At 40.7% G+C, this 27,674-nt stretch overlaps 3 protein-coding genes across 3 annotated transcripts in view; all 3 read left to right on the top strand.

The window, feature by feature from the left end:
- The first annotated feature begins 917 nt into the window (after positions 1 to 917).
- Positions 918 to 27,674, top strand: LOC116579139 (zinc finger protein 85-like). Its single transcript, XM_032324126.1, is given in 5 exon segments — positions 918 to 1,000; positions 3,615 to 3,741; positions 4,216 to 4,311; positions 24,814 to 26,538; positions 26,541 to 27,674. Coding segments are annotated over 5 exon segments (2,070 nt in total). The 5' UTR covers positions 918 to 985; the 3' UTR covers positions 26,648 to 27,674.
- LOC116579135 (zinc finger protein 345-like) overlaps positions 934 to 27,674 on the top strand; it is a 203,283-nt gene continuing 176,542 nt past the window's right edge. Inside the window, 1 exon segment of the mRNA XM_032324114.1 lies at positions 934 to 1,000. Coding sequence (XP_032180005.1) covers positions 986 to 1,000 — 15 coding nt within the window. The 5' untranslated portion in view covers positions 934 to 985.
- Positions 4,219 to 27,674, top strand: part of LOC116579166 (putative protein ZNF720) — a 58,870-nt gene continuing 35,414 nt past the window's right edge. Inside the window, exon 1 of the mRNA XM_032324162.1 lies at positions 4,219 to 4,311. The gene's annotated coding sequence lies outside the window, so the exon portion shown is untranslated. The remainder of the gene's footprint in view (positions 4,312 to 27,674) is intronic.

The following is a 27,674-nucleotide window of genomic DNA, read 5'->3' as shown; positions in this document are numbered from 1 at the left end:
GAGAGCAAGTGAGCATGCGCACGTGGGCGGAGTGGGGGGGGTGCAGGGGGAGGAGGGGCAGAGGCAGAGTGACAGAATCTTAAGCAGGCTCCTTGCTCAGCGGACGCTGACCTCATGACACTGAGATCACGACCTGAGGTGAATTCGAGAGTCACATGCTCAGCCTGCTGAGCCGCCCCTGCGCCCCTCCGCTTGTTATTTCAAAGAAACAGCAGACAAAGGAAGAGCCCTGCAACCCAGTATGTTTACTTTTGTAGGAGATATTTGCTCCACTTAGGGAAAGAGGAAGCTCTATTTGTAAGGGTGTCTCTCTCTGTGAAGAGGGAGAATGTCTGAACCTCCAGAAACTCCGATCAGTGGAAAAAGCATCGATTTCAATCTGGTTAGCAACCACAGCCTTGGTTACTGGGCTTTGCCTGGTCACCTCCCCAAATGCTTCCCAATAGGATCACGCGTGGAGTTTCCAGAATGATCCTTGCTGGTGCCCTCCTCCTCAGATTCTGTCAACTGACGAAAACAACAGTGTTGTGTTAATTACGGGCTCCAGGAGATTCTCAGTGAGGCCAGGGTTAAGCACGAGGGCTTTCCGTTATTTTATGAGTGGAGAGCAGGCTTTGGCTCAAGGAGAGGTAAGAGGGTCTCTGCTGCGTGAGTCTGGGAGGCTGAGGTCCGTGCAGCACGCGGTTCCTATGCTGTAGCTGAATGTGTGATAGTCTGTGGGAGGGGAGGCCCCCTGAAAGCCGAGAAGGAAAAGTCAGGGATTGGTCTCCATGTAGGAGGTCATGGTTTCTGAAAGGCTCCTGACACAAAGGACTAGGAAGTTGGGCCTTTTCTGCATTTCAAAGTCCTGCCTTCAGACCGAGCAGTTTAGAGGTGCAGACGCTCTGTTGGTGGCTTTAAAGGCATTTTCTCCTGATGCAGCTGTGATTTCTCCACGAGTCTCTTCTGACAAAGAAATCTAGAGGACAAGGTGAACGACGAAGAAATGGCCAGTTCTCAGGTAAGCCTTGGCGTCTGAGGTCAGAGGCTATCATCTTTTTCTCTTGAAATTCCTTGCTCTTAGAAATTGCAAATGTTGATTCCTCTAGTTCTGGTATTTCTGCTTTCTGCTTATGTTTTATGTTTAAAATCTTATCAAAAATGATACTCAAGGCTAAGTCTTTAGAACAATTCTTCCTTATATCCCAGAGCCTTCTCTCCCTTCTCTCCAACCTGGCTTCCAATAGGCCATCAACAATTGTCACATTGAATTAAAGTCCTGCAAGTACTGAAAATACTCCCTTTGTGACGGACTCACAAGGGAAGTCTTTGAGTTCAGGATTCCTGTTGCTGATGGGGGTCGGGTCCTGGGATATCAGTCAAGGAGAGCAGTTCTCATTTAGGTCCCATCTGGATGATTTTCAGCTTTCTGTAGACCAGGAGTCAGAAAATGCATAAATAAACATGATGGATATAAGGCTCAGAATCACTGGGAAAGTTTTTGGGTGGGGGGAGGGGAGAGGGACGGATTCCTGTTCTTTAGATTGTGAAAAAGTTACTCTGTTTAAACTATAACAGATATTACAGGACTTGGAAACTATGTGTGATTGAACTTTGTATAAATGTATTGTATTCTCATATTTCAATTTATATTCTTGATTTAAGGTTTGATGACCATAAGAACATACCAGGAATAATAGGTCCTTCGGTGTGCTGTAGGCACTGATATCAGTTAGTTTCCTCAGAGCTCATGTTACCTTCTTCTTCTTTTTTTTTTTTTTTAAAGATTTTATTTATTTATTTGAGAGAGAGAGTGAGAGACAGAGAGCAGGGAGAAGGGAGGAGCGGACTCCCCACTGAGCAAGGAGCTGGATTCCAGGGCTTGATCCCCTAAGCCTGGGGTCTCGTCCTGAGTGGAACACATGTACTTAACTAACAGAGCCACCCAGACACCCTCAAGCTACCTTCTTTTACTTGGGTTGGTGCTTTCTGATAGATTTCTCCCCTGTAAAGTTCATATTTTCCCCCTTAATATTCATAAGAATCTTGGATTTACTGAGTGGTACGCAGAAACCCATTTAATGTGGAAACTTCTTTCTTCTGAGTTTCTCTTGCTTCTAGTTTCTGTTGAGAACCGAGGTAGAAAATGTAGGTAAACTGAAATTCAACTTCAGACTGTTGATAAATACTTGAGACAGGCAAGAGTATGAAATTGCATCAGGAATTCCCAACTGCCTTAATGTTAATGCTCTGCTAGAGGCTAAAAGCTACCAGCTTGACAATAGCCAGACCTCCAGAATCCTGTAAGTCCTCTTTAACATATGAAAATCCCTGCAGAAACTTCCTTTATTCCTACCCCCAACTTAAAGCTGTTTTATCAATGGCTTCTCACAAGGACCCTGTAGATGTTTCTGCCCAGGGGTCCTGTCCCTGTGCTTTAATAAAAGCAGTTTTTTTGCACCAAAAATGCACCCCAAATGTCTCAAGAATACTTTTTTGACCCTTAGCTCACAGGCTCCTTCGGGTCCGTTTCCACTGGACAATGAAGGCTCTCAACCTCGTGTAGCAGAGATAATGATTTCTGGGATGGGAGGTTCTAAGTCAGACCTCCATCTTGTAAGGTTTTTTTTACTCCACACATAGGTCACAGCGTGACCCTTCTATTTACTTCTTTGTATTTTCAGTTAAAAAAATTAAATTATTATTATTTTTTATTTTTTATGTTTTTTTAAAGATTTTATTTATCAGAGAGAGAGAGGGGGAGAGAGCAAGCACAGGCAGACAGAATGGCAGGCAGAGGCAGAGGGAGAAACAGGCTCTCCGCCGAGCAAGGAGCCTGATGTGGGACTCGATCCCAGGACGCTGGGATCATGACCTGAGCCAAAGGCAGCTGCCCAACCAACTGAGCCACCCAGGCGTCCCAAATTAAATTATTAAAAAAAAAAAAAGAATCAATTAACATGTTTGAGTGTCTTAAAATCCTGAAATAGAACAGAGTCACAGATAGAAATTTTATCAGGTAAGCTTGTGACACAAAGGAAACTTGATTTGCAGCCAATAAGGAGGTCACAGGGAATAACTTCCAAAGCAGAGACTCCTGGAGCCAGGGTGGGAGGCAGTTTCCTTTTATTAGGGTTCAGATGGAAATCCAGAAAGATGGGCTTCATCGTCTTGTATAGATCTGGGCATAAGGTCAGACAGGTACCTAAAGACACTGCCATACATACTTTGTATGTTGTGTAAGTGAGTTTGTGCTTCTCCTAGGATTGAGATTTTCATATTATAATGAGTTAAAAGTACCATACCATGGCTTACTCTTTGGGGTACACAGGTGTGAGTTAGGGATTAGGCTCAGACTGGGCTGGCCGAATCTCATCATTTGAGTGATCATTACCTTTAGTTGGATGGCTTTTACTCCTGGACATGAGACTAGACCATGGGGTCTTTGCCTGGAGTAAAAGATAAGGTGGAAAAAGAGGTTAAGTAAAATGTGGGACAAAGATCAGAGAGTGCAAACAGGTAACCGGGGAGGGTCAAGTCTTGGGTCTAGCTGGTGACATTAACTCCCATTTTCATCTTAGGAAGCATCATGAACTCTGTTAATGGCCACTTGGTGACTGTGGTATTTATTTCAGGGACTGCTGACATTCAGGGATGTGGCCATAGAATTCTCTCAGGAGGAGTGGGGATTCCTGAACCACACTCAGCGGGAACTGTACAGGGATGTGATGTTAGAGAACTACGGACATCTCCTCTTCTTGGGTGAGGAAGACTCCTTCCAGATTTCCAAACCCCACTCTGGGTTTTCTTCCTTCCTGTGAAGACTGTCTCTTGGAAGATTCCTCTTTGAATGACTGGAATTCAGATCCAGTCAGAGAGGGGAATAAGTAGGGGTTTGTAGATGGAGAGAAAAATCATCATGTTGTTTCCTGTAACTTTAGCTTCTTCTTCTTTAAGGTAATATCACTTTTGTAGATGAGTGTCAATTGTAAATAGTGAGTGTCAAAAAATGGTACTGCCCACATCTTAAACTGAGATTTTAACTTATTATTATTGTATTGGTAGTACTTGAAAGTGGAAGTCGTGATGTGAAAATTGCAAATTTCTCCTGCGTGTTTAATGGCGTGTTGGTCAACCATGTTTGGGAAATCATTTTCTAGAATTCTGCAGTGTCCTCTAGTAGATTGAAAATTAAAATCTCCAACAATATTCCTATTCATTTTTTCTAATAAACAGGTCTTATTGTGTGGAAGCCAGACCTGGTCATCTTTTTGGAGCAAGAGAAGCAACTCTGGGATGTGAGGAGAAAGGAGACAGTAGCCTTCCATCCAGGTAGGTGGAAATGAATGAGGCAGATGCATGCAGAGGGGAGGTCCAGGTCTGAAGGAGGAAGACAGACCTTAAATTCTGATTCGAGTAGCTCTCCTTGAATGGAGATTAATTTTAGAAGCACAACTGAACTTCTCCCCCTGTCACAGAAGAACATCTGCTCTCCAACATTATCGAGCTCTTAAATTCTCTAAGGATTCTCCTTCAGCTCCAGTGATGGTCCATCACATCCATTGATGGAGACCAGGAGACTTCTCGGGAGAGGGAGGGTCTCCATAATCTAAGAGCTTCTCCATTGTTTTGAGGGCCTTGGGGAAATCTCCCTATTTCTTAGGATCTCTGTTCTAAACCCTTTGTAAGTTCTGTTTTTCATCATGGGAGAAGTGTGTCAGGGTGGTGGTATGCACATTGGGTTTGGTACAGAAACTCTGGGAACACTGGAGACAGATATCACATGTTTTCTGGTTTATGCTTTCCAATGTCATGGTGGCTTTGATCTTAATCATATAAAATTGAGAATCAGCAATTTCATCAGATAACAAAACACCTACCTAAAATGAGAAAAACTAATCCTTTATTTCACTTAAAAATTCACTTTTCTTTGTATTAAATAATACTAGAAATTTCCAGTCTATGTTTTCCATTCCTCAGTGGTGAAATAATTAAATGTATCTGTTTCCTGGATTTCCTACCTAAATAGTGCCATAGGGTAGCTGGAACATTTAGAATTCAGAATTCGTAGCCTGTAATAAAGTCTTAGTTGTTACTTTATTCATAATAATTGAATAGTTTTATAATTTTATATGGTATGAAGTTCCTGTTACTTTGCCATGTGTGTTCTCACTTTCTTATTACTTATACATGACATTCATCTTTTTTTTTTAATATCAGAAGTTGTGATATGACATGAACATTTTCTTATAAAAAGTAAAGTGGATAACCAGTAAAATTCTCATATTTAAAAAAACGTTTTGCTTATAAATTTAATTTACATGGAAAAATTAACCATTAGGCTTTTCTTCTACTTTCCTCAGAATATATCTGAATTTAATTGCAAATATTTATTTTTTATAAAGTGACTGCTTGTTGGCATATTTTACAGTTGTGATAGTATTTCTTTATTTCAAAATGAAGGGGTTTTTTTTGGATGCTTGGTTCTTACTTTTTTTCTTTCTTTTAAATATATATTTATTTATGAGACAGAGAATGCATGAGCCCAAGTGGGGTGAGGGGCAGAGAGAGAGAGGGAGAGGTAGAAGGAAAGGGAGAGAATCCCAAGCAGACTCTTTGCTGAGGGTCAAAACCCTCAAGGGGCTCCAATTCCATAACCCTGAGATCATGACCTGAGCCAAAATCCAGAGTCAGGTGCTAATCCAACGGAACCATGCAGGTGCCCCAGGGTGCTTGATTCTAAAGAATGGATTATAGCCTTTCATTCTGTGTACAGGAGGGATATGTTAATAAGAATGCAGTTTCCAATGCCTTTTAAGTGCTTATTCATAAAATTTTCCATTAGACCTTTTCATGGTAGACTTTAATACACATTCTTTACTATTTTACTGTCAATGAAGACATGCCAATACTTCAAAATGCTTGGTTTTCATGGGTATACCGTCATAGTTTAAAGTTACATAAAAGGTTTCCTTTTAAAAATGCATTCATTTTTTTCTATAGATTTTATTTATCTGTCAGGGAAAAAATACGGAGAAGTAGGGGGGTGGGACAGGGAAGGAGCAAGACAAGCATACTTCCCACTGAGCAAGGATCCCACACTGGGTACCATCCCAGGACCCTGAGATCATGAGCTGAGCTCAAGTTAAATGCTTAACAGCCTGACCCACCCGGGCACCCCAGAATTCATCTATTTATGTGGAATTCTTTGGGTTACGTTTTGGCTTATTCTGGTTTCACAATTCTGTAATAACGGGCTTCCTTTTGTATGGGACCTTTCACAACATTGTTTAGTTACCTGTGTATTTAATAAGAAGACAGTTTTCAACTCAGTAGATTTCAGGACGGTGTGAACTCCAGTATGAATGAGCTCCTCAGTCTCTCCAGTGTTTGAACAAGTGCTCAGCATTCATCTGAGCCGCCAGGTAATGGGTCCATAGGGAGCTGTCCTTCCTTCGGCCCCTATGGCCTACATGACAGAAACAAGTCCCTCAGGCAGCAGCCATACAGCCACATCATGGAGCATACTGGGCACTCATTTGTTCTTTCCTGAGGAGAGGTGAGCGTTCTCTCACGGTGTTGCTGTGGAGAGTCAGGGAGGGCGAGCCCCGGTTGTGGGCAAGTGTTCCAAATTCTTCTTGTCTCTTCAACGTGCCTCTTCTTCCTTCCTACTTGCCTGGGAGAGCTGTGTTCTCCTAAATGGCTTCTGGAACATTCTGAAGGGTAATTTGGTCCATTTTTGTGTCCATGGAGGAGCACAGTCCTGTGCTTCCTATTTCTCTATTTTGCTCATGTGCAATGATGCGCATTAAGATTACACATCATATTAACGTATACGCATGCGATATGGTGAGTGTGTTAACTTACTGTGTATCTTTTAGTTGTCTTTCCCTAACACCCAAAGGCCTGTTGGCAAAGATGGGAAAAGAAGATTCACTTTTTAAAGTGACATGGGAAGACGTGGAAGCAGTGGTCCTGAGTATTTATACTTAACGGGTAACTCCTCAGGTGGCCGAGGGTAGTAAAGGGCAGGAAGGAAGGACGTTATGATGGGTATAACCCAAGTGGGACAGTTAGCATAAAGAAATCCTTCCCACTAGAAGAGATGAGGCATAGAGCACATTCAAGGGAAACCCCCACCGTTAAGACATTTATATTTGCAGAACAAATATAAATGTTGAGCCTGGCGATAATAATCCATTTTTCAACATACATATTCTCTGGAAGGACGTTTGGATATTTTGGGAGGTCACCTAGTCCATGCGGAAAGTTTCATTCAAACCATTTCAAGTTTAAGAGTGGTTTAATCATTCACTGATGCATTTCTGAATGTTAGACATTTAAAAATAAAGATAAAAATTCTAAATGTGATTGGTTTAAGAAGTCCTTTTCGGGAAGTTCCTTATTCTCCCACCGACACATAATCCCTCCTTGTTGCACACTCTCTAAATCTGATAAACACAGGAGGGTCTTTATCCAAACATCACTGTAGAATACTTACCACGTAATACTTAATTGGAGTAAGTTTTCATGTGCTGTGAACTTAAGAAGGCCTTTAATGAGACTCTATTTTCCATAATTACCAAGTTGTTTATAAAGGAGACAAAATGTACCCATGTAAGGAGTCTGGGGAAAATGTCAGTCAAGGGTCAAATCCTAATAAACCTCAGAGAATTTAGTTTCTAGAGAACTAGTATTAGAGTTATAAATGCAGAGCTTTATGAAAGCTCCAATCTTCTTGTATATCATTGTATCCTTACTGAAATGAAGACTGAAGAAGGTATAAGTGTGACAAACCTTTTAACGGTCTTCAAGACTCACTGAACAGCAGACATTTCATAATGGGAAGAAATAGTACAAATATAAACAATGTGGTAAAGACCTTAACTGCCACTCAAAACTTACCAATATAACGTAAAATACAGTGGGGAGTGGCGAAGTCTTTAAGCAGAACTATGATTTTGCTAAATATCAAGGAGTGCATAATGTAAGGAATGCAGTAAAGCATTTCACTCATAATAATAATTCAACATGAGATAATGTGCCCTGGGGCAATAACTTAAAATTGTCACGAATGGTGGTCCGGTCTTTACGTGGAACCCTTACTCAATATAAAGTAAAACACACTAGATGGAAATTTTAGTGTAATGACTGAAGAATGACCTTTGTTTTCATATATGGTTCAGAAAGAGTCTTTATAAAAGATAAAAACATTAAAGATGTAGACAGTTGGCTACGTATGTACAATAGAAAGGCAAATCTAAATAAAGTCAGAATTAACAACAGAAATCAATACGTGCCATTTCAGACATGACTCTAAATCAGAGTATTTATTACAGAGGAAAATCCAAATTTAAATGACCTAGAGCACTCACATTTTAGTTCTGGACAGGGCAGGCATGAAGGGCACCAACCTCCTCCAGAACTGAAAATCTGTATGTAATTTTTTTTTTTTTTGAGATTTTATTTATTTATTTGACAGAGACACAGTGAGAGAGGGAACAGAAGCAGGGGAGTGGGAGAGGGAGAAGCAGGCTTCCCACTGAGTACAGAGCCCAATAACAGTGCTCCATCCCAGGACCCTGGGACCATGACCTGAGCCGAAGGCAGATGCTTAACGACTAAGCCACCCAGACACCCCTCTGTGTGTAATTTTTGAGTCCCAAAAACTTAAAACCATTCCTTACCATGGAAATACCGTATTATTGAAACCTTACCTAGAGCATTAATAGTTAATCATCCCCTTTTTATGTGGTCTGTGTTCTATATTTTTATAGTAAAGTAAGGTACAGAGAAAATATTAAGGATTGTGCTAGTGAAGAGAAAACACGTTTACAGTACTACACAATATTTACACAACAGAAAAAAATCTTTGTATAAGTAGACTCACACTGTTTAAACCTATATTATTCAGTGTTCAACTGTATTTGTTAATATCCCTGAAAGGATCAAGATGGCATGGCTATTTGGAGAGGGATAATTAGTTTTACTATGTCTCTTTTTTTCTGTTGGCTATATTTGAGTTATTTCCAATAGCAAATATTAATTTTACTCTGAAATTTTGTAAATACATAAAATCTTTTAAGGAAACAAACAAGTTTATTAGGTGAAAACTTGGAGACTTCATAAGTCATGGCTTGTTTTAACATATCTTTGAAGGGACCAAACATTGGGACAATGCTGGGTCTTAGCAGATGTTCTAAAGATAGGAAGAAGACAGTCTTCTATTATGAGAGATGTTGCAGCCCAAGGTCGGAGATAAAAAGCATCTAAGTCTGAAGCATTGGCATGAATTCCTCATGTGGCAAAAGGACATCTGTCCAAGGCTGCGCTCTTGACTCTGAATCTAGAAAGATAAATTTTACTTGTTTTCTTTCTAAATCATCTCCAGTCCTCTGTCTCCTTATTTCCGTTCCAGTGATGTAGGCATCACAGCTGTCCTTCCTTCCTGTGTTATGGAGACCCCCACTGTCCCTGCTCTCTTCCTGCAACATAAGTCATTCAGGCCCTTGTAGGTTCTTAGGAGTAGCTTGGAATTTTCAAATTCAATGGTAAATGGTTGGTAACAGATCATTTGAAGCCATATCTGAGATTTAAGTACTGTGATGTCACCACGTCACTGGAAGAGCAAGAAAATGCCATCAGTGGTCTGTAGGCTTAATTTAGACCCTAGCACTGAGAGAGTTGTGAGGACAGATAAAAAATGATGATGATACTGTTTGAGAGGAAGATAAATCCTACTAAAAGCAAATATGGAGGACTCTTGAAATGTGAGGAAATCTGGTAAGGAGCTCCTTTTAGTCACTGCAAAGTCTTAAGAAGTTTCTGGTGGTGAACAAATGTGACAGAGACGGGAACTTGGGAAATGTGGTTTTCTGGAATTGAGGGAAGTCAGAATTTCCTGGTTGTCCTGAGTTCCAGTTGCTGCTGGACTACAGGGAAACAGGGAAACTAGGCCCAGTTGTGTGGCGGTGGATGGAGAAGGGGTATTGGATGAGTTAAACATTATATATATAGCTCTAAGATGTCACCTGACACAGTAGATCATGAAGATGATGAAGGCTGCTGGACCCTAGTAACCAGAACCAGCAAGGTGTGTGTTGTGGTTCCACAAAGCACTGGTGTCCCAGGTATATAACCCCAACATAGATCTAATCCAGTGTAGATGGGTGACCTTCCAAGGATGCTGACCCACACCTGGCAAGGCCCACCCTCACTTCCACTCAGCCCCATGATGAGTTTGTCCTGTGCTCTGGACTGTGTGCAAGGCACTGATTTATTGGGAAGCCAGTCTGCAGTCACTGGCAGTGAGTTTTTCTGCTTCAAACAGTCTACCCAGTTTCTAGACTAGATAGTCCCTATGTTGTTTCACAGGCCATGCTGTCCTTAACACCCATCCTGATCTAAACAGAGAAAGGATTTTTATCACTCGTAGAAATTGATCAAATAAAGTTGTGTAGTTAACGTTTGTTCACTTCAGGGACAATAATTCATTTTTTATTAGCTGTTACTTGGTGGTCAGCCATATTACGAGAAGACTGCTGGGTATGTATAGAAAAGAAGATGTGCATTTTGTGTTACGTACACAGTAGTAGATGCTCAGATCTGATAAAATGGCTCAGACATCCTAGAGTATTCTCTGATTTTCCATTTCTTCTTTCTGGTACTGTCTCCTTGCAAACATTGTGTTTATACGTCCTCCCTCATGGCTCTGAGATACCTGCCCCCCAACCAGAATTCCAGCCATGATCCAGGCAGCAAAGGAGGCAATATAAATCTGATAGGACTTTAAAAATTTGAGGAATTTTTAAAAAAAATTTACTTGAATGAGAGAGAGAGAGAGCACAAGCAGTAGGAATAACAGAAGGAGAGGGAGAAGCAGGCTCTCCGATGAGCAGGGAGACCAACCAAGTGGGGCTCCCTCCCAGGACCCTGGGATCATGACCTGAGCCGAAGGCAGACGCTTAACCAACTGAGCAACCCAAGCGCCCTAGGACTTAATAAATTAAAGTCCTTAATAAATTTAAAACCTTTCTGGTTTGCGCAGGGAAGGTCATCCTCACCAGGGCACTACTTCCTCCATCACTGACCAGCAGTCTGTCATCGCTGCCACTCTAAGTACAGAGATACAACTGTAGCCACTCTAAGTACAGAGATACAACATGTAGGACATGTTTGCGAATGGCTCTTGTTCTCAGAACTGTTTCCCACCATATGACAAAAAGGCAGTCACACTTTTCCTTGAAACCATGTGTTAGAGAAATACCCCAAAATTTACAGTATCCTTATCCTTAATGCCCAGGTGTTTTATTCTGCGTGTTAATGGTGTGCTGATGAGGAGCTGCTTAAGCCACAATTACTTATGGTTTTAGGGTAAAAGTCATCAAATACAGCATTATAGTGAGAATGCTCTCTTCAATCCCATTTTAATATATAACATGTATTAATGTCTTGATGCTTTTCATAACTTAGTTGATAAAATATTTACGTGCATTCTGAATCACTTTAATTTGGATTGTTTTCATTTAGGAATGTGAACAAAAGTATATTTGGGGTGACCCCAGGAAGCTCAAGGAAGGTATTGAGAGAAGCGACAGGTGGAAGAGGAGGAAGCCGAGATAGATTCTGTTAGCTTCAGATTCATTTATGAATAAAGAAAATATGTGTTGTGTGTGTTGTGTTTGTGTGACACAACAGTAACATGACCACAGGCTTAGAGGGTTTCTGAGAGGGACTTCTGTGTGGATGACTCAAGATTGACCTGTGACTTAGTTCCTGCAGAGATTGTCGAATTTAGCCTGAGTCAGGTACCGGGAGCACTTGTGAATACTAGATTTCTGTGCCTATCCTCACACTAACCATGTCAGTGGTTCTGAGGTGCAGCCCCCAAATTTCCTTTCCTGTGTTTTCTCAGGTGCCTGTCTAGGTAACATGTTGGGGACCCATGTCTGGGGACACAGTTGTAGTTGTGCTCTTCAGGAAGGGTATTGGCCTATTGCAAATGTTGTCGGGTACACAGGTGTGTAGTCATGGTTTTCCAGGTGTGCATGTGGACTCTTGGGTGCTGGGCCTTTCCTTTCTTTTTGTCTTGGATACCTGATCTGTGTTTCTGGTTCTTTGTACTCAAGTGAAAGCTATTCAGTTTACTTGTGTTTGGTTTGGGCTGGAATTTTCACTCCGAAGTCTCATGGAGGCCTTTGTGTGTGAAGACTTTTCAGTGAATCATTGAGGGACAAAAAGGGAAAAGAATCCAAGCACAGTCACCTTCTGGAAGGGCATCTGACCTGCCTACCTCATGTTGATGGGTGGAGTGTCCATGTTCAAACCCTGACTCTACCAATATTGAGATGATCACAGCACCTTCTTTTAACTTAACTATTTTTGTCAAAAAGGGAATAATATTAGCAATAATACACAGAACCAAGAACATTAAATACATAACAGTTTATAGAGCACTAATAACCATGGGACGTACATTGTATGTTCACAGAGGGCAGACATGTGTCCATTGGGAACTGCGGGCCCCTGAGTGTTTTCCAAGCCAATGCTGGCAAGTCCCTGATCAAGTGGTTCCACTGGTTACGTTCAAACATGTGGAAGGACTGTAGGCCGTTCTCTGTTTCTGGGCAGTACCACAGGCTAGGCTCTGAGTCTAGTTCACTGTTCAAGCTCCCTGCTTCGGCAGAGAGAGGTTATGCTCAACACTTAGGCAATGCCCCTGGCTTGGCACTCTCCCTCGTAGGTCTATGAGCTAGGCTCTGCAGTTGCCCAGGGCCTTTGTTCAGGATTGCTGGTGGGGGGACTAGAGGCTATGCTCAGCAGTGGAAAGTGACTTCTAGTTTGCATACTTGCTCAAATAGAGCCCCCTAGAATGGCCTCTATGCTCTAGTTCACCCTGTTGGCTGGAGACCCAAGTCAGGTACAGCTGCTGACGAATCTTCTTAAGCAGGTGGGTTCATTTCTGTTCTGCAAGTGGACAGAGACTGTGTGATCTCTGATTGGGTATGACTGCAAGGAGGACTACAGTCTGATCTGTCAGTGTTCCAAGATCTGAGCACTCGTTGCTGTAAGCCCTGCACACCTTGTCCATGTCTCAGTGATCGCCAGTGGTCCACACCACAGATTGCTCCAGGGATCCCCATGAGGTCAGACCTCCGTGGGCCTCCCAGGAAGTAGCTTGCCATTTGGAGAATGCTGGATGCCCACTGCTTTCTTTTTCTTGGTGCAGGAATTACAGTTCCAGGTGATAAGCCATGGTATGGCACTGTGCTGGCCTGGGGGTCTTGGGGGGGCAGGTGCATTGTGGTCAATGTGAAATTAACCCTTAATTAACCTAAATTAACCTCTTAGCCCTTCTGATCTCGGTGGTACAGAAGGTGTTTCAGCCCCACCCCTGAGCACTGAGATTTACCCGGTGACAACTTATGTGAATAGTTGCTACTTGAGCTTATTATGAGAAGTACTGAAGTGGCCACTATTTCAGCATCTTTTTTCTTATTTTTTAAGAGGAGGAGAGAGACGTGGGAGGGACAGAGGGAGTGAGAGAGTCCCAAGCAGGCTCCATTCCCTTCGTGGAGCTGGATGTGGGGGCTCCATCTCGCAACCCTAAGATCATGACTTGTGCTAAAATCCGTGGTCAGACTGAGCCACCCAGGCGCGTCTTTTCTCACCATCTTGGTGATGTCAACGCTTTGTGATGATTTTTTAATGTCTCGTGAGCTAAAACTTTTGCCCTGTATACCTGTATTTATAGATCTATATTTTATCTATGTGTGTGTAAAAATATGCACACACAAAAATATAGATTGTGTTTGTTATCCTTTAGTCAAAATATTGAAATGCTGTGTATTTAGATACTGAAGAATAACACAGTAAGTAGCAGTGACAAAGCCCATTGGTGTTAAGGATTTTAATATATGATATTTATATTGCCGTGTCAGTTTGGTTGGTTATCACTGCATGGGGTGTTTTTGTTTGTCTCTTTTTTTTTTTCTAGTTCTTTCCTCCTGTTTTCAGTATGGCTTTAGGGAAATTCCAGTGGAGTATATTCAAGCAAAGTTTGGTGTTACCAGGAACATTTGCTTTATTTATGTTTAATATCCTAATGGAGATACTGGGGCCTCTATTTACCAAGTCTTTATGCTTATCCTTACACCCTATGTATTTTTTTCATGTTTTGTATGCTGTGTTTTCCTGTGTATATTTTAAGGAAATAATTATACATTTCATTCTTTTTCTGTAAACTTTGTATACACGGACTATATTGCTTTAGCTGGAAATTAAAGCACACTTTAAAAAAAAAAGGCTTTTTAGGGTCGCCTGGGTGGCTCAGTGGGTTAAGCCTCTGCCTTCAGCTCAGGTAGGGTCCTGGGATCAAGCCCTGCATGGGGGGTGGTCTCTGCCCAGCAGGGAGCCTGCTTCCCCCTCTCTCTCTGCCTGCCTCTCTACCTGTTTGTGATCTCTGTCAAATAAATAAATAAAATCTTTAAAAATATAAAAATAAAAGAAAGTTTTAAAGGCTTTTTAAATATAGTCACAGTGTGAAATTATACCCTAATTTCAGCTTCTCAGTATATGTACATTGTGATACTTACCTATTTACGTACCAGGTTTGTTTTGTTTTTTTTTTTAAGATTTTATTTATTTATTTGTCAGAGAGAGAGAGAGAGAGCGAGACCGAGCACAGGCAGGCAGAGTCAGAGGGAGAAGCAGGCTCCCTGCGGAGCAAGGAGCCCGATGTGGGACTTTATCCCAGGACGCTGGGATCATGACCTGAGCCAAAGGCAGCTGCTTAACCAACTGAGCCACCCAGGCATCCCTACGTACCAGGTTTTTGACAACACTTTTTTTTTTTAAGTAAATAAATTTATAAATTAATAAATTTATAAGTAAATATGGGGAAATCATAAGTGAATAGCTCAGTGGAATTATACAAACTGATTACATCTCTAAAAGCCACTGAGATCAAGGAATAGAATATTATTTGTCCTCTGAAATTCCCTTTGAGCCCTTCAGTATCTTTCCCCAAAGCTCAACACTCTTTTAACATGTAAGGCAAGGGAGTACTGTCCCCATTTTTGTACTTAGTGTGAAAGTAATTGGGCAACAGGAGCTCTTTTGTATTAGGCTTCTTTTCTTTCCTTCTGTCATTTGAATTATCTGTATTCCTGCATGATGCTGTGCCTCATTCATTAGAGTGGATCAGTCCAGCTCCATTGTGCATATCAAATGACTGCGTCATTCTGCTGTTACTGGACGGGGGATGGTTCTCAGGGCAGGACTGTCATGACTAGCACCGGCACGTGAAACTGATAATTTGCCTTTTAGTGAAACATGAACCCATGTCAGCTGCCTATATTTGCAGGAGTGAATTACTGGTAAATGTGTTTAGATTTGTTCACCTTTTAGAGATACTCCGAAACACTTTGCCAAAGACTTTGTACCCGTTTTCACACACACCAGCAGTGTATGGGATTTCTGGCTTATCCGCAGACCTTCTAAATTGTGATAGCTTGCGTTGTTTTCACAGTCGGCTCCTGGTTGCTGTGTGATGTTACCAAGTGGCGGTTTTTATTTTCTCTTTTGTTGTTCTTGCTTCCTGTTAGTGTGGAACTGGGTTAGCGATAGTCTCCTTTTCGAAGTTTCTAGTTAGTTCTTATCCCTTTTTACTGTTGTGATTTTTTTAATTTTTTTTTTATTTTTTGGGGGGGTGAGATTTATTTATTTTTTTAGACAGTGTGAGAGAGCTAAAATGGAAGGGAGAGAAGAAGAAGGACTCAGGAGAACAGTCCACATTGAGCGCGGCACCTGATACAGGGCTCAGTCTCATGAGTCTGAGATCATGACCTGAGCTGAAGCCAAGAGTCCCATGCTTTAGGGACTGTGCCATTTAGGCACCCCAGATGTTGTGATGTCTTTTTCTTCAGGTTTTGTAGTTTTATATATATGCTGAGAATGAGACCTTTGTCTTCTTTCTTACTCTACCTATGTTTTTATCTTTTGAGATTGTGATTCAGAGAAGTTCTTTTTTTTTTTTTTTTAAGATTTATTCATTTATTTTAGAGAGAGTGTAAAGGAGAGTAGGGGGAGGGGCCAAGGGCAAGGGAGAAAATCACAAGCAGACTTGTAGCTGAGCCTAGGTCTGGGTATGGGGCTCTATCTCATGACCCAAGCTGAAATCAGGAGTTGGATGCTTAATTGACAGAGCCCCCCAGTTGCCCTGAGTTCTTAATTTGAATGTAACCCAATTTTTCATTTCACCCTTCATGGTTGGTGATTTTTCTCATTTCCACAAATCTTCTCTTCTACCAGGACCACAGAGATAGAATCCTTTGTGTTTTTCAAAAAAATCAAAATCATGATCTTTACAGTTTCAGTCAGAAACGTATTAAAAATCAATGCGTTGCATGGTTGTGTAGTAATGGAAGTTTTATATTCTTTCTCTTTTTTCCCACCCAATTTGAGGACAAATTGAAATGTATTCTGAAAATGTTCTATCGTGCTTTCCTTTCATTTGCTTGCGCAAGTGTTCACGTGGATTAACATCATCATGATATTGGAGCCAACTTCTCCTGTCATGTATCTCTGTGTTTTCCTTCATGTAGTGATGGTTAGCCCTCTCCCGGGACCATATATGTCAGTTTTGACATCATAAACCTTCCATGGGCCTCTGCTCTGATAAATGATCATTCCTATTTCCCCTATCAGATTGGCCTCCAGAAGTGTGGCAATAGCAAAAATTTACTTGTTATAGATTGTAGCTGGAATCTTGGCAAACTGATAGCTTCTTTACCATTATCCCCATCCTTACTTCTCTGCAGGTAGGTTGAGTTCTATGGATTAAATTGCCAAACACAGGAGTACAGTCAGCTCATGGGTCTTTGTCTCTAAAAGCAGATTTTGGATAAAAGTATTCCTTCCCCGAGTCTGGATACACACTTACTTGGCATGTGTACAGAGCAGCCAGGGCTGTGTCCATTGGGGTACAGTGTATCCTCGGGTGTCTTCCAGACCATTAAGATTAGCTGCTTATTAGAAGGAGCTTAAAGTAGAAGCTTCCAGGTATGGTGAGTTTCTCATTTTCCTCTGTCACTGACAAATGGGCAGCAAATCAGCACACGAGAATATACATTTTGGATGCTGTCGTGGATATCAGAAGAAAATCATACATTTAGTGCAAACAGCGTTGTTATTCCTTGAAATTGTGTTGCGAGCTGATGATCGGGACCAGAGGCTCCTTGATTTTCATCCAGTAGAGGCACACACAGTGGGTCAGGTGTATTCACAGGGTCATTTCTCCAGACCTCACCTGTGTTCGGGTCCACCCAAAGTATCTTTCCCTTGTGACCACCTCTGTTTTGCTTTACACCATTTCCCTCACCTTTTAGGTCGTGCTTTAATATTCTCCCGGTAATGGTTGGTGAACACCTCCGCCCCAGTCCTATGCCCTAATTTCTATGTCTTTTCATTTTTCAACGTTTTTACTGTAGTAATCCAGGATCTCAGTGTATCCATTGTGTGCTCTGCCTCGTTAAGTATGAAATTTCTCATCCTGGAAGATGGATGCTTTCACAGGTTTAGTGTTTCTTTAACTGTGTCTTTTAGAAAGCTCACTGTAGAAGGGGAAGGTCAACCCTCATGGGTATTGGGATTTCTTCACCTGGTTGAATGCAGGGCCCACGGTGACATGGCAGAAGTGAATGATACAGCTCACCTGATTCTTCTACATTGTATCTTACCAATCAATCATAGCCTTGGAGGATGTTTCTTGATGCAAACTGAGTGGGTGTTATCCCAGACCCTGTGTCAGATTAATGGATGTCTAAGGAGGTCATATATCTATAGGAAAATTGGGCAAGAGCCATGCCAGGGTCAAATTGACTGGTGGATATTGTTGGGAGATGATTCTCTATGGGTTTAAAAACAGTTTCTCCATGTGTCATGGATGGAGGCATTGAAAATTTTTATTCTAATTGTAATTCCATTGATGCTTGTGTATAAAAAGGCTTTGGAATACAGTGATAGTGTCCTTTTGGGTAGAAGACGGATTTGTTTATCATACAGGAAAACAGATGTCTCTTTCCATGGCAAAAGCTTGGGCAGATACGCTAGACGTTCCTCTAAGATATTGGGATTTCCTATGCTCAAAATCTCACAGATATGACCAAACCCACTGCCATGTGCAGCATCTCCCTGTATCCGTGGGGGTGGGGAGCTAGGAAGTGGAATTAGTGTGATGAAGACATTTCTGGTGTTCGCTGTGTCATTAGCCCTAAGATGCTTGGACCTTGATCTAGTAGTCTTCTGCCCTCTGCCGGCACTGAAAATTGTTCGAGTCCAACTTGTAACATTACACAATGTGTGTAGTCATGAGATTTTTATACTTCTCAATAAATTTTATACTTCTCAATAAATAAAGTCCATTGATGGACTTATTTCAAAAGGAAACAGTCACACATCTGTTTGTGGTTTTGTTTGTTCATTTGTGTTGTTTAGATTGTACATATAAATGAAATCATATGGTATTTGCCTGTCTTTTTCTGACTGTTTCATATAGCATAATACCTTTCACATCTATCTACATTATCACAAACGGCAAGGAACAACCCAAAAAACCAGAAACAGACCTATAAATACAGTGAACAACCTGCCAGTTACCAGAGTGAAATCAAGCTGAAGGATGGGCAGAATGAGTAAAATGGAGTGGCAAGTACAGAGTTTTAGTTACGGAATTAATAAGTCATGGGGATAAAAGATAGAGCATAGGGAATAGATTCAGTGCTATTATAATAGTGCTTTGTGGAGATGGATGGCAGCTCACTGTTGCTGAGCATAGTAGAACTTACGGGGTTGTGAAATCATTGTGCTGTAAACCTCAACTAATGTGACACTCCATCAAGTGTACTTGCATAGAAAACAAAATGGACATGGATATGCATACACAAACGCACCGTTCAGCCACTTTCTGCAGAACTTGCATGTAAAGAAAGCTAATCTACTCTCCAGATGAAGCCAACCCTAGTAAGATAGAGATTTAGGAATGCAAATTTATAAATAACACAAGGAGAAAATGTAAATTGTGGAGAAGGACAGTGTGTTTAGCAGAGTGGAGAAGTGAATAGGAGGATCTGGGAGAGTCTGGAGTCCCCACAGGCTGAGCAACCTGTGAGGTAAATGGAAGAAGAGTAATTTTTTTTTTTTTTTTTTTTTTTTTTTGATTTTAGTTATTTATTTGACAGAGAGAGTGAGAGAGCACAAGCAGGGGGAGCAGGAGAGAGAGAGGGAGAAGCAGGATCCCCTCCGAGTAGAAAGCCTGATGCGGGGCTCAATCCCAGGACCCCGGGGTCGTGACCTGAGCCGAAGGCAGATGCTCAACCGACTGAGCCATCCAGACGCTTCAAGAACAGTAATTTTTGTGAGAGCTTCTTGAATTGTTTTTCCCACAATGCTCTTGCTCTCAGTTCTCACCATTAACATGTATGTAATAATGGCCGAAGGTCTCATGAAGGCTTTTCTGTATAAGTGGATTCTTTTGGGGATATTAGAATTCTAAGTGTGACTGATTTTCCTGCCTGTGTTGATTTTAGGCAAAGTCAATTTTTTTTTTTTTAATTTTTTTTTTTTTTAAGGCAAAGTCAATTTTTAGGAGGAGGCTTGCATGGAAAACAGAAGAGATTCTATAGCATGAAGCAGTGGCCATTAGTAAAAGTATAGGGAAAACTTGGTATTTTTAGACTGTGGGATCTCAGGGGGCCAAGCTAAGCAATCCAGCATTGAACCAGGACCAGACTGTTCCTGCATTACTTGTCGACATGGGAGCTGTTTCCAAAAACATGCTTGGCAGGGTGAGTGGAAGATGGAGAAATACAGGGAGCCCCAGAGAGTAGTGGCAGGTCCTTTCACATGCCAGGGCCATGTTGGCTCAGATGGAAGGTGAAGGGAGGGAGGACAGGCCCACCTGTTTGGTTGTCTTCTCTCTGTGTCAAGGAACCCTTTGAAACTGTCCATCTTCTCTGATGCAGGCCTGGAGTTTCGTTTGGAGCCTACATTCTCCAGGTTTGACTGCCGAGAAGTGGTAGTGTGCTTCAGATTATAGAAGTATTTTTTGGTTTTGCTTTTAATAAAATTAATGTTCTTCATTGAACCGAAGCTGGACTCCATGCAGCCTCAATTCAATCTCTTGGTTCCCGTGTGAGGAGCACCTCTTTCTACTATGGTCCCACCACCTAGAAAGGACTAAATTTTTTATCATTGTTTGTTTAAACCTTCCAGAAAAATGAGGTAAGGGAGCTGTAGATTCAGCCGTGGTGTTGAATGGACTTTGCCTGTTCCTCTTCACTTGACTAGATCAGTAACTTTGTGTTTGTTTGTTTTAAAGGTTTTTTATTTATATATTTGAGAGAGAGTGAGAGAGCGGAGGGGGTGCAGAGGTTTACAAGCAGACTCCCTGCTGAGAGCAGAGCCCTATGCGGGATTCCATGCAGGGTTCTACCAGGAGCTCAATCCCAGGACCCTGAGTTCAGGACCTGAGCCAAAGTCAGTCTCTTAACTAAACAAGCTACCCAGGCACCCCTAGATCATTCGCATTTATACGCAGATGTACCTTGCTATGTGCACTCGCAGGTTAGAATAGAAGAACATTATCCTTGAGAGACAAAAATTGGACAGGAGGGGCACCGGGGTGGCTCGGAGGGTTGGGCCTCTGCCTTTGACTCAGATCATGATCTCAGGGTCCTGGAATCGAGCCCCGAGTCGGGCTCTCTGCTCAGCAGGGAGCCTGCTTCCCCGTCTCTCTCTTCCTGCCTCTGCCTACTTGTGATCTCTGTCAAATAAATAAAATCTTTTTTTAAAAAATTTGGACAGTACATCGTTCAGCATGATGATTAGAACTTGTATCTAAACTCCCAGTCCACCTGTGTTGCAGTGGAGAAAGCCCGCAGTGTTTCAGGGACCCTGGCGGACATCATGAAGTGAGGGCAGGGCACCTGCTGGAGGTGAGAGGGCCACGATTCTTACACATTGGTTAGCCTCCCATGTCTGGGTCTCTGGACCAAGTCTTTGTGATTTAGCTGATCAGAATGCCAAGAGGAGCCTGTGAAGGCCCGTGATCACACACGAAAGACATAGTTTACAGACAAGATTCCAGAGTGTGAGTCCTGTATATGACTTGGTATTTGAATAAAATGGATGTTTTCAGGTTTACATTTAGATTATGATTTACCGATTTGTTGTTTTAGACATTTATTTCACAGCACTTGTTCTGTGGGCACCTGACACCAGGGTTTGAGGAACCGTGGGCACTTGATACCAGGGTGACCTATGACAGGTTCATACACTTCCATTTCCTCTGTCCTGTATGTCAGATCCCTCCACTGTAAGTTTAATACTTTTTCTCATTTATCATCATGTACCTCAGGAGGACTTACTAAAAGATGTGTAAAATCATCTCATTTACTCTAGAAACTCCCTTCCCTGTTTCACTTTGTTTGTAGTCTGCTTTGGAAACTGAATGCTCTCTCCTGTGTTTACTGGAGATGGAGGTGTTTGAAGGGGAGATGGTCAGTCAGTTACATGGGTCCTCCAACTTTCCCTTTCATTCCGCAGTCATGTCACAGATAGACTCTTGCTTCTCACTTCTCTGTGGCTCTAGAGGATGAAAACCTGAATCGTATATGTTCCACTGTCTTAAATTCTGAAGTATAACTTGGCGGAAAGGTAAATGAGTCAAAAACTTGATGCAGTAGGAATCTCAGAAATAATAGGTATTTCAGGTATCTCAGATTTTGTTTGTTTCTTTGTGTGTTTGTCAGTCAAGGAAACCTTTTTCCACAAGTAAATTTATAAGTTTTATGCCACTGAAGACATTTTTTAGTTTCTTAGTTATCTATCACTTCTATTTTTAGTTTCTTAATTATCTATCACTTCTATTCTTTTTTATTTAATTTGTAATTTCTGTGTTTTATGGTCACTTATGTCTTTTAGTTGATATGTTCAGTGGTTTATTTTATTATATTTTAAAGATTTTATTTATTTATTTGAAAGAGAGAGAGATCACAAGTAGGCAGAGTGGCAGGCAGAGAGAGAGGGGAAGCGGGCTCGGCTCCCTGCTGAGCAGGGAGCCTGATGCAGGGATCCCAGGACCCTGAGATCATGACCGGAGCCAAAGACAGAGGCTTAACCCAGCAAGCCACCCAGGTGCACCAGTGTTCAGTGGTTTAATCCTGTTTGCATTCCCATTGTCACTTTGAAACCTACTGTGAACTTTCTTTTAGAGTTGCCTCTGTATATCGGTCTCTGTGTTCCTCTTACACAAATTCAGCATCATACAGTCTGGGGTAAAACTCAGGCTCTCCTATGACAAAAGTTTTGCCAAGATTTTTCTTTGAAAGGTGAGGAACAATTATACTGTTCTCATAGATTAGTGTGGATTCACGGGTGAGTTTATGAAACAGTGTTGGAATGTTATGGAGTAGATAGCATATGTTCAAGAAGATTGTTGTTTCTGCTCTTGGCATTAGAAGTTGTAATTGCCACAATATCCTTTACATTCAAAATCATTAATGATTTCCTCTAGGTTTGTTTTGTTTTGTTTTTTTTTAATTTAATAGTTTGGCTATTGAAGTAACATGTTGGTTGGCATCACTTGCTAACTTGTGGGAAATGTGGAAACTCAGAACCCACCTAGAAGTCCAAATAGAATATGAATTTTAACAAGACCTTTAGTTCATTGTCATGCACATTAACACAGGAAGTAGACCTCTAGCTCACCCTCTACCTTTCCATTGTTCTATCCCTGTCTTTATGTCTACAGTACATTATGTTGACAACTATGTCTTTGTAGTGTGTTTTAAATCAGGAAGTATGGTGCCACCAATAAAACCTTCCTTTTCAAGATTCTTCTGGGTATGTGTTATCCCGTAACATTCATAGGAATGTTAAGAGGGGTTTTGTTCCTTTGCCAAAAATGGCACTTGGATTTTGCTAGAGATTGCATTTCTTCGAATGTTGGGTTATTACTTATTCTGATCTGTATTTTATGTATTTCTGATTTTTCTTTGTTATTTCCTTCCTCAGCTAAATATCAATTATGTTTCTTCTTTTTCTAGTTCATTGTGGTGTAATGTTAAGTTGCTTATTTGAATTTTTTTTCTTAAGCATTTATAGCATAAGAAAATTAAAAGTGGAGTGTCTAAGGGAAAATTAGCAGAAATAGACAATATAAGTGATGACCAAATAATGAAATAGTGTAAAAAGCGAAAATAAGAATTCTTTAGGGTTTTCTATTGATCATGTCATCTGTGAACAGTGATATTTTTCTTTATTCCTTCTTTTTTTAAAGATTTTATTTATGTATTTGACACAGAGAGACAGCGAGAGAAGGACCACAAGCAGGGGGAGTGGGAGAGGGAGAAGCAGGCCTCCCGCTGAGCCCAGTGTAGGGCTCTATCCCAGAACCCTGGGATCATGACCTGAGCCTAAGCCGATGCTTAGTGACTGAGCTCCCCAGGTGCCCCTCATTTTCTTTTCAATAGGATTTCTTTTATGTATTTTTTCTCTCCTAATTGTTCTGACTAGAATATCTAATACTGTGTTGATTGGAAGTTGATTGATAAAGAAGTTTCTTTATTACCATATTTCTGATTATAAAGGAGACGTTTTCAATCTTTTACTATTAAATATGTTAGATTTCTGCTTTTTGTACATATATGGCCTTTATTCGGTAGGGGTAGTTTCTTTTTATTTCTACCATTGAGTGTTTTTAATCATGAAATGGTGCCCAGTATGCTCATATTCTTATTCTACATGAATTCATATGATCATATTTGATCTTCATTCTATTGATGTATAATCTTAAATTTATAGATTTCAGTATGTTGAAACACACTTGAATTCCAGGAAGAATTCTCACTTGATTATGTTGTAAAATAGTAGCAGGCACTTCTGATTCACTCTGCTTCCTTTTACCCTGGCATTTATATGGCTGTTCTGGAAGGTAGCGGCTGGTACTCTGCTTATAGTATCTTCCTTGGCTCTGCAAATGTGGCAGTGCTAGCGTCACAGAGAGTGTTGGATAATTTCCCTTCTCTTCGCCTCTTGGGAATGATCTCATTACATGTTCCTTTGAATTATCCAGTGAATTCATCTGGCACAGGACTTTTCTTAGTTGGGCATTTCTTTTATTTTTCAATCCTACTCAGTAGTGGTAGATGAGGGTTTTTCGTTTTGTTTTGTTTTAAATTCATGATGGAGTCAGGTAGGTAATACATTTTCTAAAATTTATACACCTTGTTTGGTTATCTATCTCTGGGCATGTAATTATCCATCATCACCTTATAATTTTTTTATTTGTATGGTATCAGTTATACTGTGTCTGCTTTCACTTCTTCAGTTCTGATTTTAGTTGGTCTTCTCTCTTTCATTCTTACTTGATTTAGTTAAAAGTATGTCAATGCTGTTGCTCTTTTCTGAAAACCAGCTCTTCCTGTGTTGATATTTTTCTGTTTTTGCTATATCTTATTTGATTTTAAGTTTAAATTTCCTCCCCGCTGCTGATTTTAGGCTCAAATGGTACTTTTCCTGAATTTTTTAGGTATGGGAAAGTGCTGTGTCCTCTAGTATGACAAGACTACAGAACTATCTTTTAGGCTATGTCACGGGTACATTGTCTGCAAGTTTATGTCTCCCTGGAGGAGTGAAGTTCTGATAATTCTTTCTCAGCCATCTTGCTGACGTTCTCTGATTGATTTTTTTTTTCCATATTAGAAGTTTTCATTATATTCATCTGAGAGTAGTAAGTGGAATGATTTTACTTTTCTCTTATTCGATATCTTTCAGCTGTATCTTCACATGGCACCCAGAGTTTCCTGCCAAAGCTGTGCATAGAAGCTTCTTTCCAAAACGTGGCAGTGGGTAGATATAAACATAGTGCCCTTGAGGATTTACCCTTAATGATAGACTGGAAAAATGATGGGGAGAGTAAAGGGCATCAAAGATATCATGAAGGACATATCCAAACTGAGACAACTGTCCGTAATATGAATCTGACTACCCAAAATTGTGAAGGATATAAAACACCTTGGAAAACATCCCTTCTTAATCCTGCTTCTTCTGCAAAGCAGTGTCTTTCTGTAAGCAAGGGCTCAGATCAAGTGGTCAAACATACATATCTGGAGAATGAAAATTTGGAAAATCTGGAAAGTTACCTAGTCCCTGCTAAAAGTAATTATTTGAACCATTTTGAAAGTAGGATTGGATTGACCCTTGAGTCAAATATTTCTGAAAATCAGAAATTTAAAACCGAAGAACAGACTACTGTGTGGGATCCATTTGAAAGGTCCTTCACCGAGCAGCTGACTCTCCAGAATTACCAGAACATATTCGATGAAAACGGAATTGTTCAATACAGTGAATCTGAGAGAAAATTTAACCTGGGTTCAAATATTAATATATGTCTGAGGACTCATTTTCCAGAGAATCGTTATAACTTTGATAAATTTGAGGAAGTCCTTTTTCAAAGCTCCAACCTTATTGTATATAAGAGTATGCCTATGGGACAGAATCCTTATAAATACCATGAATTTGGGAAATCTGTTAACCAGTCCTCCAGTGTTGGTGATTATCAGAGAATTCACATGGAAAAAAACTCATACAGATGTAATAAACCTGGGAACATGTTTAGTCAAGCCTCGGGACTAAATATACATAATACAGTTGGCACTGGGCAGGAAAGTTACATTTGTGAGGAATGTGGCAAAGCCTTCGACTGGCACTCAACACTATCTCAACATCAGCCAATGCATATTGGAGAGAAACCTTACCAGTGTGGACAATGTGGCAAGGCCTTTAACCAGAACTCAATGCTTACTCGACATCAAAGAATTCATACTGGAGAGAAACCTTACCAATGTGAACAGTGTGGTAAGGCCTTTAACCAGCACTCAAACCTTACTCAGCATCACAGAATTCATACTGGAGAGAAACCTTACAAATGTAAAGAATGTGGCCAGGCCTTTAACCATCACTCAAGCCTTACTCAACATCACAGAATTCACAGTGGTGAAAAACCTTACATATGTAAAGAATGTGGCAAAGCCTTTAACCTACACTCAAATCTTACTCAACATCACAGAATTCATACTGGAGAGAAACCTTACATATGTAAAGAATGTGGAAAGGCCTTTAATCGGCACTCGTACCTTGTTCGACATCACAGAATTCATACTGGTGAGAGACCTTTTGTGTGCAAAGAATGTGGAAAGGCCTTTAACCAACACTCAAAGCTTACTGAACATCACAGAATTCATACTGGAGAGAGACCCTTCGTATGCAAAGATTGTGGAAAGGCCTTTAATCGGCACTCACACCTGACTCGGCATTACAGAATTCATACTGGAGAGAGACCTTACATATGTAAGGAATGTGGCCATGCTTTTATCCAGCACTCACACCTGCGTCAACATCACAGAACTCATACTTGAAGTCAGAAACCTTACCCAAGTAAAGAATGTGGGAAGGCCTTTAATCACTGTTCAACCTTTACTCATTACGACGGAATTCACAGTGGAGCCAACATTACAAATGTAAAGAACGTGAGAAAACGTTCAAGGACGACTCACCCCTTACTCTACGTCGGAGAATTCATATTGGAGAGGAACCGTTAAATTGTTAAGAATGTGGCAAGGCCTTTAAGCAATGTTAAACCCCGATTCCTCATCAGAGAATGTATGCTGGAGTAGATTTTGCAAATATAAAGAATTTGGCATGGTCTTTAATAAGAGGTCAAGCCTCATTCAACATCTCAGAATTCACACTGAGGAAAAGTTATAAATGTAAAGAACATGGGCAAACTTTTAAGCTGCTCAACCCTTTTCTGTATCTCAGAGTTTATACTGAGGAGAAAGATTACAATACAAGGGGTGTGTCAAGCCTCTAGTTGGAACTCACAACCTACTCAGTTATCATACAGGATAGAAACTGTGAAATGCAGACAAAGTTGCAGTGCCTTTAACTGGAATTCAATATATACTCCGTATCCCCAAATGCATCCTATCAAACCCTAGATACATCATGACTGAGGAAAGACCTTCATTTTAAATATTAACTGTAGCAACCACCAGAGAGTACATACACGAAAGTAACTTGAAAGATGTAAATATTTAGAAATGTATGTAAGTAAACATCAAATGTCAATAAATATCACAGAAATCGAGTAGAAAGCAGTACATGAGTCCATCTATTCAGACGTTACATCAAAATATTCCTTATAAGGAATAATACGAAGTTAAACACTTGTGTATATGCTATTATGCTTCAAAAGAACAAGTGGATGGATTTTTACATGAGTACAATTAATTTTTGTATGTGCTTTTTTTTCCCATTGATCCTATCTGGGATTTGTGACTAGCAAATATTAATGTATTTGTCTCAGATCAGTTCAGAAAATTCATTTATTCCTAGTGGGTGTGTGGAAGGATGTGGCTGATTGTTGTTGTGTCAGAGATACGAGACACCCTTCTTCATTTGTTCGGACTCGATATCTAATTGTCCATGGAAGAGGGACGATGTAATACACAATATATGAAGAAAATCTAAATGCAGATGCTATTTGCAGTTATAACATTAATGTCAGTTATCATTAAAGAGGTGTTCAGAACAACATTCTTCTCCATTTATTAAACTAAAGAACCCCTGGATAG

The sequence above is a fragment of the Mustela erminea genome, chromosome 19, assembly GCF_009829155.1.
Source record: "Mustela erminea isolate mMusErm1 chromosome 19, mMusErm1.Pri, whole genome shotgun sequence".
In the NCBI taxonomy this organism is placed as follows: Eukaryota; Metazoa; Chordata; class Mammalia; order Carnivora; family Mustelidae; genus Mustela; species Mustela erminea.
The sequence above is the reverse complement of the archived record's forward strand: the minus strand, read 5'-3'. Positions and strand labels throughout refer to the sequence as shown.